The sequence below is a fragment of the Gouania willdenowi genome, chromosome 5 (assembly GCF_900634775.1).
Source record: "Gouania willdenowi chromosome 5, fGouWil2.1, whole genome shotgun sequence".
NCBI classification, from domain to species: Eukaryota; Metazoa; Chordata; class Actinopteri; order Blenniiformes; family Gobiesocidae; genus Gouania; species Gouania willdenowi.
This window is the reverse complement of record NC_041048.1, coordinates 20,548,470-20,563,410: the sequence shown is the minus strand read 5'-3', so window position 1 is coordinate 20,563,410 and position 14,941 is coordinate 20,548,470. Positions and strand designations below refer to the sequence as shown.

Sequence of the window (14,941 nt, the reverse complement as noted above, 5' to 3'; positions counted from 1 at the left end):
TGTATGTTAAATAAATGTAAGAAACATGTAGAGACACAGTATCTAGCTATTACTGATAGTTATGCTCCTGAATAAATAAACTAATTTAATAATTTATTAAAAAGCAAACTTTTTTCCACTGATTTTCACTGAGTTGTTAGTATTACTCTTTGGTGAACTGTATTCCTATGTTTCGATGTACAGTATAGTGGGCTGATTTTGGTCAATAAAAAAAGTTTAAAAAATTCGAAAAAGTTTTTTTTTTTTTTTAATTATTTTTTCAAACCTTTTTATTGTTTCCATTTTCTATAATAATCTGTGTCGTTTATTTTCATATATTTGTTCTATGAGTGAAGTTATTTTCACGGAATGGATTTGATTTTTTTTTTTCCACTTAATTTGCTGATATATATTTATAGATCTGAAATAAAACTTCTACTACTTCTACATTACGTTTTATTTTATATCTGCAGTTCACACTAGCATGTCGTCATAATACATTATAAGTCAAAGTAAACGATTTTTTGTGTTTCAACATGAATTTAGGGGTAGATTTTAAACGCTGCACCAGGGAAAACACTCACCTGCCTTCGCTGATTAGCAAAATCTCGCTCATTGAAATAGTATCGCGAGACTTGGCTTCCCACTGTGATTTACCGCCACTCAGAGGAAGAGGTAAAATACACTCATTAGTGCAACTGTTTGGCGTGATTCAGCGGTTCTTAAAAAACAGTAATAATTAAACAAGTCAAGTTTCGTCTTTTGTTTTTCTTAGAAAGGTAATTGAAACTACGAGGTCTGCTATCTGGAGAGAGAGAGAGAGACGTTAACGGTACGTGTGTTTCTACGTGTCTGAGTCACTCTCAATGGCGATTAAGAAGATGCTAGTTTATGGTTGTGATGGTCCACTAGCTAACAACCCGGGTTTAACCATAACCAGCCCGACACACTTTCACCCACATTTAACCCACCATGAGCTCATTACACCTGTCCCGGTGAAAGTAGTCTCAAGTTTAGACAACTTTAAAAGACAACAATACATTTCTATGTAATAATTATAAAAGTTCAAAACAATTTCACAAGTTTTAGCTTTAAGTGACTTTTAAGAATGATGTATTTCTAAGAAAAAATATATAAATATTTAAATTTATTTTGAATGCAGACTCTTAGTTATAGTTTTAAAACACATGCAAGGAAGCGGTGCAGTAAATAATGCACATTTTGTGCCCATATTTCATTGTAATACACTGCCATTGGATGCTCTGGTAGTCCATAGACAAGTGTACTTTGTGTGTACAATGTAAGTATTATGTAAATAAAACAAATTATATATATTTTGTTTCTCTTCCTAATGTATTTTGTTTTAGTTTTTGTCAGCTTGCAGTCACATGAGTTACAACAGAACAGCATGGGTGTTTTCTACGGACCCCCAAGAACATTCACAAAATGATTCCATAAATATACAAAGCGACAAAAAAAAAGACACCTAAAACAAATAGAATGAAAGAAGAATTTGCAAACTTACAAAAAAAGATACACAAAATGACTCTAAAAACACAAAATTAGACACATACAAAATGACTACAAAAATACATGAAATTGGTCATTATTCTAAATGCTGACAAAGGTTGATAATATGGCCCTTGAATTAGGAAATCACCTTGTTTTGGCCCTCACTGTAATTCTCTACACTTCATCTTAACTGTACTTGATCGACGTTACAAATAGGGATGTCCTTGATACAACTTTTTCACTTCCAATATGATACCGATATTGCAGCCTTGCGTATCGGCCGATACGATATCAGCACGAATCATACATACTTTTACTACTTATTTTGTAGTGTGGAATGTTAGAAAAGGCTTGATCAAGTGATGTTACTCAAACAGAGAACAATAGTCAACAACAGTAGGTTACTTTGTGTGAACCACAGTCACCTATGGATACATGTGCTGGAGCGGAAAATTTTATTGGAGCACTTATATCGGTGATTTTAGATGCAGTCAGATAAAATCCGATATTCATTTTCTGGCTAATATCAGACTGATATCTGATAATCGGATTGGGACACCTCTAGTTACTAAGATCATTACTGGAATGTGAGATTAAAGCAGCGCACACAAGGCATTATTCACTCCATGCAGAGAAGCCACTAGGAGACGTGCACAGAGCAAAGCGCTGAGACACTGTTAGCGTTCAGTGCTGCACTTTAATGACAACAGGAATAGACTTCACTGTGATAAAGCAGATAAGCCATTCTTCATCAAGAAATTAAATGCACTTTGTTTCTTTATGGGAACATAATTATTTTACTCCCTTTCACCAGTCCAGCCAGGCCTGTATATTATTATTTAATGTATACATGAGTGGGGTCAAATTAAATATTTGGTAATTTTTTCATTTATATATATATATATATATATGCATTTTTGTAATGTCAGTGCTAAATAAATATTTTTATTTATTTATTCTTTAAAGCATTCATATTAATGAGCACACATCTGTACACTAAATGAGGAAGACTGTACCCTGTTGAACAGTAACAGTAACATTTTCACTTGTTTTCTCAGGGTGTCAGACATGGACAGAAGCAGGAAGAAGATTTCCTTTAAGTGGCTGCACTCTGCAGGGACCTCACCCACACAGTATCAGGATACAGTACCTGTTGTATCCACGCCTTTTCGTCAGAGAAGTAAAGCATCAAGGTCTTGGCCTGTGAGTGGCTCTCCAAGGACTGACCTTATTGGGACTCTGAGTCTGGATTCTCCGAAGAGGAAAGCAGCTGATCCCTGTCAAAGCCAAACATCAGTGACTAAGTCAAAGCAGAGGAAACTTTTCAGTCAGAGTTCACCATCCCTCCAAATGTTTGAGGTATGTTTTTGTTCTGAACCCTGACACTCTGACATTTTAGAGTAAGTCCCTAGTGTTTTTGACTTTAACTTTAGGTTTAGATTGAAAGAGAATGGTGATAACAGATGTATTTGTGTTTTGGGTAGGAGGAGCCTGTAAACATCTCACCTAAGGAGCTGGAGACTGCAGGCAGTCAGCAGTTATCGCTCACTCAATCATCTCCTTTCCTTAAAAATAAACCAAGGACACCAGAGGAGGCGTCAAAGGCTATCTGCAGAAAGGCTTTAATCGCTGCTTTTGAAAGCACAGAAAAACAGCCCAGCACTCCCAGTGTTCCCAAGCCCGATCCTGGTACACAGTCTTTGGATTTTCCCTCCTTGCCCCTACAGACTGAGTCAACCAGTAGAGTTTTCTTGGATAGAAAATTTGCAGACACAAGCTTCTCCTCTTTAAAATCTGATCAGTCAGATGATCAGTACTCTTTGGGAGAAGATCATTGGGCCTCGTACATGTGTGACCACACAGACTATAACAGTGACAGCTCAGATGTCAAGTCCATCAAAAGGGTGAGTTTAATCCAAGATAACTGATGAGGTAATGGGGCTGCTCGATTATAGAAAAAATAATCACGATTATTTCAGTCATAATTGAAATCACGATTAATCAAATGATTATTATTCAACCAAAAAGTTATTTATTTTTTGTACCAAAAAACACAAAACATTTTCTTTAAACATTTTAATCCTTCAAACACTAAAATCATGTCTTTGCTCTATAGGTCTATAGGAGAGAATTAGACTTTCCACTTGTTTGTTTACCGAAGTGTTTTTGCTGCGTTTCTCCTGCCATGTTTCAAAACCACTAGCAACAACTTTCCTCATGTTGGCCTGCAGGCTAGCTTTAGCATTGAGAGGGGAGGGGCGGAGCTTGCATGTGCATGGATTAAACAACTCAAAGTTAGAATTAATAACATGTGTGCCAAGCTTTATTATTTGTAGATGTCCGAAATAGTGGGTTTGTTTTATTTAGCGAATAGAACATATATATATATATATATATATATATATATATATATTTTTTTTTTAAGTAAGCGTTTTTTTCTCGATTGTTATTTTTCTAATTGTTGGGTGTAATAATCGAAATTGCAATCAAATTTTGATTAATTAAGCAGCCCTATGAGATAATATAATACTTATAATAAGGGACAATTAGTCGTTACAGCAGCAATACATATTTTGTAGGAGGAAAGGACAAATTTCACAAAGAGGTTATTTAATGCAACATCTTTGGCTGATTGATTTTTAGCTGTTTTACTTTATTGTTTTCAGAGTTTTCTACTCAAGACCAACATCCAAAATGCCTCATTCACACCAGAATCTGAACAGGACACGGAAGACAGTGACTTACCCTTCTCTTTGCCAAGGACCGTCTCTATCCGCTTTCCCACAACCTCTTCCTTCACCTTTGTGTCAAGTGATGAAGTCGATGTGGACACGGACCCAGAGGTGTCTTTTATTTCACCCCAGAGAACTGTTTTTGTCTCACCCAAGAAGCATTCTCCACACATTAGAAGTTCCTCTACAACATTTAGAGATCCAGAATCTTTTGCTCTGCCTTTAGAACTCAGTGAAAGTCCTCGTCTGAACCCTTTGGCCTCACGCAGGCACTCAGAAGGAAGCTTTACCGCACATCACTCACGTAGGTCTGTGCATCATGGTGGCACAAAGGGAAGATGGTCCCATGGAGCTAAACCTTTGTGGAACAGGTTTCAACACCAGGATGGTCAGGTTGGCTTCATAGACACACACTGTCATCTGGACATGCTGTATGGGAAACTGGGCTTCACTGGCTCATTCAGCCACTTCAGACAGCAGTACGCCCACAGCTTTCCTCCAGAGTTCAAAGGCTGCATCACAGACTTCTGCAACCCAAGGCTGATGAAGAAGGAGGCCATCTGGCAAGGGCTGCTAGAAGAAGATATGGTCTGGGGGGCCTTTGGATGCCACCCCCACTTTGCCACACACTATTCTAATGTTCAGGAAGGAACTATACTGAATGCGCTGAGGCACCCAAAAGCAGTGGCCTTTGGTGAGATGGGGCTCGACTACTCCCACAAAAACTCCACTGACCACAGTAAACAAAAGCAGGTGAGGAAGTTGTTTGGTACGTGCCTGATTAATTGGCATAGAATATTCTCATTTTTGTTGTTTTGTTTGATGAAGGTGTTTGAGCGTCAACTACGTCTGGCTGTGGCCATGCAGAAACCTGTGGTGATCCACTGCAGAGATGCAGACGACGATCTCCTGACCATCATGAAGAAGGTTGTTCCCAGGGATTACAAAATACACCGGTGGGTTCAAATGTATTTAGTATCATTTCTACATTGGTCACAACTGCCCCACATCACTTTTTAGTAGATATTTCACTGTTCTGATTGTGGACTAGTTGGCCCCAACTCATTAAACTAAACCAAGACTAAATTTGCATGTCTCCCATGAGGTAATAGTGTTAATAGTGTCTGTTATGCTCATGATCTATTTTGTTAAATCAGGCATACCTTCTCAATATATCATAACCGTATTTATATTTGTAATGGTGGGTTTTTTCTGTGTCAGCATATGTCATCAGTTTTATGAAGTTTTTTAGTTTCGTGTAAATTTTTCATTTTAGCATTTTGTCTTTGTCTTTTAATACGTCTAGGTTTAGGGTAATAAAACGTGTGCAAACATCACTCCACGTGTTGAGTACAAACTCCAGGGAATCTGGACTGCGCCTCTGCAACGCGTAAGAATGCAAATTCAATCCATTGAGCGCGTTTCCCTCTAATGAATATGTAAAGTAGGCGGATCTCACAAGGGGAGCAAGAAATTGTGAAGAAGAAATACAAATAAATTAATGCAGTGGGCACAATGCAATTCATCAAATCTGGAACTGTTTGTGGTGATTGTTTTAGCACAGGAAAATAGTACGACTGACAAGCAGGTGTAAACACACACGCAGGGATGAGCTGCAGTAAATGTTGACACAAAACACAGCAGAGATGGAAAAAAAGACTCCATAGTCAATATTGTGTGTGTGTGTGTGTGAGAGAGAGAGAGCTGGACGTGCACCCGTGGCAGCGAGTGTGGAGTCAACTGGATGTTGTGCGCGGAGATCCAAAAATGTCGCTGTGGAGTCTGGATGCACCACTCCAATGACCTTCTCTGTTTTTCTCTCCATGTTTTGACCATAAAACTCTCGTGTCGTGTTGACGGCACGAGTCTGACGTCAGGCCAGAATCAGCTGAGCAGCATGCTTATTTTACGCAGCGATGGTGCAATATTCACAAAAGAGTGTGCGTGACTAGGAGCTCGACCTGCTGGATGATGCTCAATAGATCATCTTCAAATGGTACTAATCGACTGATTGATTGACAGACTCTGTTGCTGCACTAACTCAGATCAGTGGCATCAACAGATCAATCTGCCTGTTTTAAGAGCAAAGTTACAGGACCTAGCAGAGCACCCACATTAAAGTAGGAGTAAAAGAATATAGCTTTTAGGTTAGGTTTTAAAGTTGTTGTTTTAACATTTTTATTTGTTTATTTTGTTTTCTACATTAATAATGTTTGTGCAGCAGACAGAGAAATCCATCTGCCTCCAATTGAACTTCTTCTAATGTCATGTTGTGCTACTGTGCACTCACCTTTCTACATTGAACGAGCAAAATGCTCATTTCAATAGGGCGGTCTCCACCACTTCTGCATGTGCACTAATCATTGCTTCAATCTTAGTGAATTCCGTGCAGCAAGTGAGGAAACTGTGTCACCAAAGGATTTAGGGATGCACCTGGTTTACCACCTTTTATTTCAGATCTGAGTGAATCCGCCCCTAGGAACATTATCCTATTACTTTGAAATGATGTATATTATTGATGAATGTTAATGTAGGGGTGTGCAGATCACTGCAATAGTCAATAACCATTAAAGCTGCTTGAGACGATAATTAACATTTTTAAAGCTGACCGGTATGTCATTCAAAAGTTGTGGTCATAAATCCTCTGATACGGATTTACTCATAAACATCGTTCTTATTATGATTTCCTGTGTTTCTTCACCAGACAAGGAGACAGTAATTCGTTCGACGCCCATTTTGTTGTGGTTTTTTTTAGGTTATTTCCTGATATGCCATCACTCCGCAAGACAGAACATTTTTGGCAGTTTTCGTCAAAAGCCATCAAAAAAAACCCCACAATTTCGCTATTGTTTTTGCCACAACTTTCAGTCTGTGAAAACACCAAAAATGCGTTGGGAAGTCACTTTGGCAGTGTGTTTGGGAGCACACTGGTGTCATTGACTATTGGGAAAAACTTTTAGATAAAATACAAGTACGATTTAAAAAAATATTAGTTATTGCCGCCAGCAGCTTCAGAATTATTTCACAGTTTTTTTGGTGGAAAATGTTGCTGGTTGTGCATTGAATCAATTAAGATATTTTATTTGTCTTTGTATATATTTAATTTGAAGCACATCATAATAAATCACAACCATTCTCCAAACCAAATAAACTGTGCTCAAATGGAACAGTGTAATTTGGTGTAGTTTTTAACTTCAAAAACAAAATAGGTCTAAATGTTGTTTAAACAAAAGCCCTCACATTCACGCTCGGTGATGCTAGGAATGGTTACATATATTTCATAAAACTAACTATAAAAGCAGATATTATTATATTATTTATAGAAGTGCAACTTAGATTAGACAAAAAACAAAGATTAGTAGAAATTGTTAGTGACATTTTAAAGAAGAGAATTAAGGATGCATACATTTTAAATAGCACTTAGCATGGATAATTGAGCTGTAAATATAACATTTGTAATTGTGTACATACTGTACAACATATAATATTGCATTTCTTTGCAAGAATTGAAGTTGTAATTTTTCTATTTATTTATTTTTTCCCCAAGGCACTGCTTCACCAACAAATATTCCGTGATCGAGCCATTTCTCACGGAGTTCCCAAACTTGTACGTGGGCTTCACAGCACTTCTCACCTACACAAGAGCCACAGAAGCCCGAGACGCTGCCACCAGGATCCCTCTGAACCGCATTGTCGTGGAGACGGATGCCCCTTATTTCCTACCAAGACAGGTACAGTACGTGTGCCCTCAGCTAATACATGTACAGACTTTCTAGTGCTTAAGCAGGTTGATTACAACTAAAGTTATTGCACCTTTTCATATCAAAGTGCAAGAATTGATTCCCTTGCATGATAGTTATTGATATGTTTGTGTGCATCTTTTTCTTTATCCAGGTCAGTAGGGATATTTGCCAGTTTTCCCATCCTGGGATGGGCCTCCACACTCTGCAGGAGCTGAGCCTCCTGAAGGGAGAGGATGTGGTCACGGTTTTTAACACCGTTCAAAACAACACGACTCAAGTGTACGGAATATGAAACTACCTGTAATAATTGCATCTCAGGATCAGTGGAGATGCAGCTTTCAGTTGCACTTGCATAGTTACTAATGAAAGGTCCAGTGCATACACTGCGGAGGACTTTTTGTCAGGTCATGTTTTATTTAAGTTCAAATTTGACATTTTCTTGAAATGCTTGTAAATAATTTTATTTGCCTTGTTCCAGTTTGTGGTGCTTGTTTAGTGTGATTAGCATGTCATGTTTACCTTCTCCAGCTGATGTGTTCTCTGGATGCAATAAAAAGCGTTAGTTCGATTTTATCCATTTAACATGTTTTTCTAAAGTTGTTTTTTACAAATGTGTGAGGCCATGTGTGTTGCTGCACCACTGTAGGCTAAGATGTTTACTTAACAGAGGAAGTGAGGATGGTTCATTATTTTTGCACTAGCAGCTTGTTTGCCAGCTGAATTGCTTCTAATTTTCAGGATGATTGACCTTGTTTGGCTTCACGGCCTGTGTGTGCCATCAGGACATTTGTGGAAACGCCAGAAAAAAAAAACTGGATTTCTCTGATTCTAATGTTAATGTAACAAAAAAGTGTTTATGGTCAAATCTTTTCATTATAGCAGAAAGTACCATTAAAGATGTGTTGCTTTTTCATTTTATTATAGGGGCCACATTTGGCATAGCATATTATTTTTATTATTACCCATAAGTGCAATTTTACTATTATTACTACTACTATTTAAATTCACACATCTGAAAGAAAGTATATTCATTAATTTATATTTCCTTGGGTGTTTTGGATATCTGAAACTGAGCTATGTGGTGATTTAACCAACGAATAATGCATGTGTCATACAACCCCCTGGCATAGGTAAAAAAGCAAGAAAGTCCTGGGTTTAAGCCCCGTGCGAGACACTTTGGTGCTTTCAGTGTGGAGTTTGCATGTTCTCGCAGCACTAGAATTTTCTCCCATAGTCTAAATTCTTGTTTGTTAGGTTAGAGTCTGTACATTAGCCATAGGACTGAATGACATTGTGTTCTTCTGCACTGTGATGGACTGGTGCCTGGTCCAGGGTGTACTCCGGGCCTAGAGCTGGATACGGGCACCATCAGATCCCTGCCACTAGGAAATATAGGGTAAGAAGATAAATGAAAGAAAACCTTACATGTTCCTGATGTTTGTAGATAAATTCTTTGTTTTTGATGAGATACTTATTAATCTATAGTCATGATGGCGTAAAGCTGAATAGTGATAAAATTGTTGATTTAAATTATATGAAAACAAGGACCGTCAAGTCTGACCCAGTTCAAATTAAACTGGGTTGAATGTGCTTCCTGAGCTAGAATAAGTTTGACAATCCTCCTGGACTATTCCTTAAATTATATTTTATTTTGAGTAAAACTATCACTGACTGTCTATGGAAATTTGAGCCCAGCTAATCAATCTCACGATTGCGATATTGTTTTGATTTTTTTTAATCAAACTTTCATTCGACCTTGGATGTTTTTACAATTGGGATGAAAGTGCATCCTGAATGTGAAACCTCGTGTAGTTCCTGAAAGACGCCGCGTGGTGGCGATAGAGCGCACGCAGTAGCAATTCATACCAACGAAGAAGATTTGCTCACGTTTAGCAGAACTCATAAACTCAACATAGAAGAAGAAGAACGTTTAGCAAACAGTCTGTTTTGAGGGTTAAAATGCGATAAACTTCAAACATGGACAAAAAGAAACCCTTCAACGTGACCGCTTCATCGGTACGTAATAAACAGGCAACAGCAGACTTTATGACAATCTGTTTATAACAGATTTACTCAGCTAACAACGCTAAGCTAACTTGTTTTTACAGGCTCGGCTAGCTCACAAATTGAACTATAATTAACAGTGCCATGAACAAGCTGTTATGTTAAAAGTCTGTTCTTCCTCTAACCTTTTTGTTGATGAAAGCTGGTGGACCTGAAAGCGGAGCTGTACAGGAAGCAGGAAAAATTCAAACAAGAGAAACTGGGACAAGAAAGTGGTGGTTTTAGAGTTAAATCCGACGTTAAGGTGCAGTATTTGTGCTTGTGTCTATTCTGGATCACATTGTTGTTTTTCCCCACGTGTTAAAGTCTGCCTGATGTTTCTGTGCAGAAGCCAAACATCTGGATTAAACAAAACGCTGGAGTTTCTGCGAGAGCTGCAAAAGATACTGAACAGCTGCAAGAGGAGCAGACCAACCTCATTACTTCAAAGTGAGACCTGAGGTTTACAGCAGCTTTGTTACCATGTGTTGGAAAATCCCACAAAAGAGATTTGAAACAGCACTAAAAACACAAAATACTAGGCCTTGGCTATTAAAATGGGAAAGTATGAATAGACTGCCAGTCCATTCATACGCAGCGCCCCTCATTGGCCAGTTTAGGTGACGTGATAGGTGCACCACGTGACTTAAAGTTCCGTCAGTTTTATTTGAGCTCATTTATTTTTTGCTACCCCGCTAACCCTTTTATTTTAGCCCTAACCCTATCCCAGGAAATACCCTAAAATGTTTATTTTTTTCACGTGTTTTTAAAGGTGGAATTTGCCGTGTTAAATATGTTAAAACGAAAAATTATATACGACAAAAGCAATATTCAAACCCAAGGCAGCAGAAGGCAGAATTTTTAAGTCAGGCGCCTTAGACCATTTGCCTTCCTGGCTCGGTGAAAATGCCGGCACATTAAGCTTATCTAGAAAAGGTCCTGAAAACATACCCATAGTCCCAGGGTCTATTGATACATTTCTGTATTACTAGACACTTCCAAAATGGCCGTTTCGTATCAATAGACACTTCCAAAATACTATCAATTTCAATTTTTTCACTACTTCGACAAATAGAACAAATTAGCTAAAAATAGCTGCTCACACATTGACGTACTAGCTCGTCTACCTGGACTGACTTATTGCACTCAAAGATATATGGGGGAGATACTGAAACCTGTTAACATCCGGAAACATTTTGGAGACAGAGTATAACAAACCAGTGATTAGTTCCTACTTCTCGGAAACACATGGAAACCAGTTGTATTTTTTTTTTATTATTTATTTATTATTATTTCAAAAGTTACCTCATTCAGATGTAGCCTATGTATATGTTCAAAACAGGAACTATGAAGCAATAATAAAATAATATTATAAACTTGTAAATATGCTGGTAAATAAAGCGAGAATTTAACTCCGGAAAACAATAATCAGGGATACATATTTGCTGCCTGGTAAAGATAGTAGCTCTAACAACCGGTAAAATGATAAACTTGGTGATATTACAGCCTGTGCATGCTGTATGGGGACGTGTTTACTCTGTCTCCAAAATGTTTCAGGTTTTAAATCTCACAATATATGACGACAAACATCCTCCTCTTTTTTTCTACACAATCTGTTAGATCTTTCTGTCACGTGATCTGGCAACGCTGCCACAGACTTGACTCTGTCTATCCTCTGATCACAGGCGCAGACTGGAGGAAAAGGCCAAGCTCTACGAGCAGATGACCAAGGGAGACTTCCCAGGTTTGTACAAAGTAGTGTGAAGCATCGATGTGAGAGACCACACTTTGAGTATATTTACTTTGTATTAAACTTGTGTTGTGATGAATCAGATGAAGAGACGGAGGGACTGTATCTTGTGGACTTCACGCAAAAGATTCTAAACAACCGGAGGGAAGCTGTGTCTCACAGGGAGGCAGAGCCGGAGGATGAGGACAGCGACAGGCTGTCACCGCCTCCTCCTCCGCAGAATCCAGACGAGGAATGGTAAGCCCAGAACTAGTGTAGCGCTAAGTAAGGATTTTAATGCTCATACTCTCTACATACATGTATTTGTTTATTCAGTTAAAGCATTCTAATTTGTCCCTCCTCTGTAGGGTGGACTATGTGGATGCTTTGGGACGATCTCGACGCTGCATGAAAAAAGATCTTCAGGATTACCAGAAGATGGACCAGGAGTTTAAAGGAAAAGGGTGAGCCTTCTCCTGGTTTAGTGTCATGTGATTTGTTTCTAATTGTGTATCAGATAATCAAGCAAAGACTGCAATCAAAAAAAGCAAAGTCCTTACTGTTATTATTAAATAAACAGCCCAATAGTAAAAAAAAAAATAATATCACTGCCATCTGCTCGTAAAGGGCAAACAGAAGTTTTTGAACATGTAAAAGCCTACAAGCGTTGGTTAAATGGGTCCCAGTCCCAACCAAATCTGGAACTATTTAAACATCTATTACTGTCATTTTAGAAATTTGGTTTTATCTTGCGATGCAGCATTGCACAGTTCATCTTTGACTTGGTAGAAATCTTATTGGGTGCATTAGAGCTGGGCAAAAAAATTGAAATTCAAGATACATTAAGTTTTCTAATTTTGGAATATGAAAAATTACTATTGTCTTTATCAATATACATATTTTTATAGCTTATTTTGTTTTAAAATACTTGTTTTAGGAGTCGCTGCTTCCACTACTACTCAGAACAGCACAAAAAGCACAGTTTGATGAATTTCTGAGTGCGTCCTAACCCAGACCTTCATCTAAACAAGCCACACTACAGAACTCACTCACACGTGCTGTCCCTTGTAGGAGAAAAAAACAAAGTGGCACATATTGTGCAGCTGTTTGTTAATAAATGTGCCTGTGTGGCATTTGGATCATTTAATTTAACCCAGAATTGTCTTTCTGGTAAGATTTCATTTGAAATAAAATGATCAAGATTTATATCATATATTGTTATTTTGAGAAAAAAAAATATTGAGATATGACTTTTGGTCCTAGGGTGCACACACACACACACCTTGACACTGAGGTGGACACCTATACTGGTTTGGAATCATTGATCTACATAATGTTGGTGTAATTTAAGAAACTCAAATGTTTTTTATGTCTGTTCCAAACAGAAATGTCTCGACTGAGAAGACTTTGCTGTCTGATGACATGCGGCGGGACATGCAGAGACAGGAGTGGGAGAGGGAGGAAGAGGAGGCGATGAAGAGGCCTGTTGGACCAGTTCATTATGAGGACATCAGAGAGCACGGTAAGCCTCGGTGTGAACGCTGTCCTCGGCCCCATCAGCCACATGGTGTTGAAGAAGGTTTTTGTCTGCAGAGGCTCGAGAGCTGGGCGTGGGCTACTTCGCTTTCTCACAGGACAGGGAGCAGAGGAATAAACAGAGAGCCACTCTGGACATGCTCAGAGACCAGGCAAGCTGCACATTATCTATGCCTTTATTGTTTGAGACATTTTTCAAAGCAGATAACGGAAATAAGCTGGCAGTCTTTGGTGCTTTGTTGGAATAATTTAAAATGTTCCACTTCTTTTACTTTAAATGAGTGGAAGAAAAAAAGTATGAAGTTCCTATTTTGATCCCACTTCTTTGTCCCTGTCTTGCAGACGACAGATCAGCGCACTAAGAGAGAACGGTTGAAGGAGAAGAGGCAGGCCATCCTGCAAGCTCGACTGGCTAAGGTGAGGCAGCGCAAGCTGAAAAAGGCCAAGCTCGATGGCACTGAAACAGAAGAGAGAGAAGAAGAAAACCAAGGTTAGTCTCTTTCCTTTTATTTCATATATATATACTGTATATATCAGCTATAGATCTATCAGCTATAGATCTATCACTGTCTTTCTTAAGTAGGAGCAAGTCAATGGCTGCTGAATGGTTGTGGACTTTGTGTTACAGAAGTTAAAGAGGAAGAAGACACTGAACCCAGTGGACTCTCCCCTCTTCCAGAGGAATGTGCTGAGGTCAGCATCCTGAAGAAGGTAGAGGTGGAGATCCAGGAGAGGAAGGATACCAAACCAGGAGTACCTCACGTCAGGGAATGGGACAGAGGCAAAGGTACGTCTGATGATAGGAAAGGAAAAACGTATTCTTTTTATTTAGTTTTTTTAAATTTGTTCTAGATAAAAAACATGTTCATTAGCACATTAGGTTTCTATGAGAGCTCAGCTTTGACCTCCATCATGTCACCTGTGTTCTTCCTCAGAGTTTATGTTCAGCGAGTGGAAAACGCGGTGTCGAGATGAGCGAGACAAAGATTTTGCTCCTCCTTCTGCATATTTTGCTGAAGACAAGAAGAAGAAATGGAAACCAATGAAGACTGAGTATCAGCAGAAGCAGTCGTTTATGTGGAGGAAAAGTCCAGAGAAAAGTTTTGATGACAAAGCAGAACCTCAAACTCAACCAAAACCAGAACAACCAAAACCTCAACCTCAACCTCAACCTCCAGCAGCTCCTCCCCCTCTACGCCCCCAGCTGCATCCAAACCCTGTGACACCCTCACAGCCACCTCCACCTGGCACCTCCTCTCCAACACCCCCACCCTTCTACCCCCATTATCCTCCCCCTCCTCCTTTTTACCCCACCTTTCCTCCTCCACCCCCTCATCACTTCACAGTTCCTCCTCATTTCCCTCCTCGGTTTCCCCCCCAGTTTCCGAACCAGTATTCCTACCAGTTTCCTCCTCAACCTCCTGCTGCAGCACAGAGTCAGTCTGCAGACCAGGACCAGGACCCGAACCAAGACCAGCCCCCTCCTCAGAATCTGAACGATATGTTGTCCTTCTACAGGCACTCATCCTGAAAGCTGTCTCATCACTGTTAACACTTAAATATTTTAATAAACTTTTGGAATTTAATGTCTAATCCAGTGTTTTTCAACCTTGGGGTTCTAACCCCATGTAAGGTCCCCTGATGGTCTAGTAATTGATTACAAAATA

The 14,941-nt window shown here is 39.0% G+C and overlaps 2 protein-coding genes across 3 annotated transcripts; both read left to right on the top strand.

The window, feature by feature from the left end:
- The first annotated feature begins 589 nt into the window (after window positions 1-589).
- On the top strand, window positions 590-8,676 carry tatdn2 (TatD DNase domain containing 2). 2 transcript variants are annotated; one of them, XM_028447491.1, is made up of 8 exons: window positions 590-654; window positions 755-811; window positions 2,550-2,850; window positions 2,976-3,395; window positions 4,158-4,976; window positions 5,052-5,179; window positions 7,771-7,954; window positions 8,118-8,676. In XM_028447491.1, exons 3-8 carry the CDS (start codon window positions 2,560-2,562, stop codon window positions 8,256-8,258), a joined length of 1,983 nt encoding a protein of 660 aa, XP_028303292.1. In that variant the 5' UTR covers window positions 590-654; window positions 755-811; window positions 2,550-2,559; the 3' UTR covers window positions 8,259-8,676. The 2 variants fall into 2 exon arrangements, with proteins under 2 accessions (XP_028303292.1, XP_028303291.1); XM_028447490.1 differs by lacking the exon at window positions 590-654 and having other exon boundaries at window positions 662-811.
- A 1,154-nt stretch (window positions 8,677-9,830) lies between these two features.
- On the top strand, window positions 9,831-14,860 carry ccdc174 (coiled-coil domain containing 174). Its single transcript, XM_028447117.1, has 11 exons — window positions 9,831-9,982; window positions 10,173-10,274; window positions 10,359-10,459; window positions 11,695-11,753; window positions 11,843-11,996; window positions 12,107-12,202; window positions 13,124-13,260; window positions 13,332-13,426; window positions 13,617-13,764; window positions 13,903-14,061; window positions 14,210-14,860. The coding sequence occupies exons 1-11, from the start codon at window positions 9,944-9,946 to the stop codon at window positions 14,803-14,805; spliced, it is 1,686 nt and encodes a 561-aa protein (XP_028302918.1). The 5' UTR covers window positions 9,831-9,943; the 3' UTR covers window positions 14,806-14,860.
- Window positions 14,861-14,941: the final 81 nt, after the last annotated feature.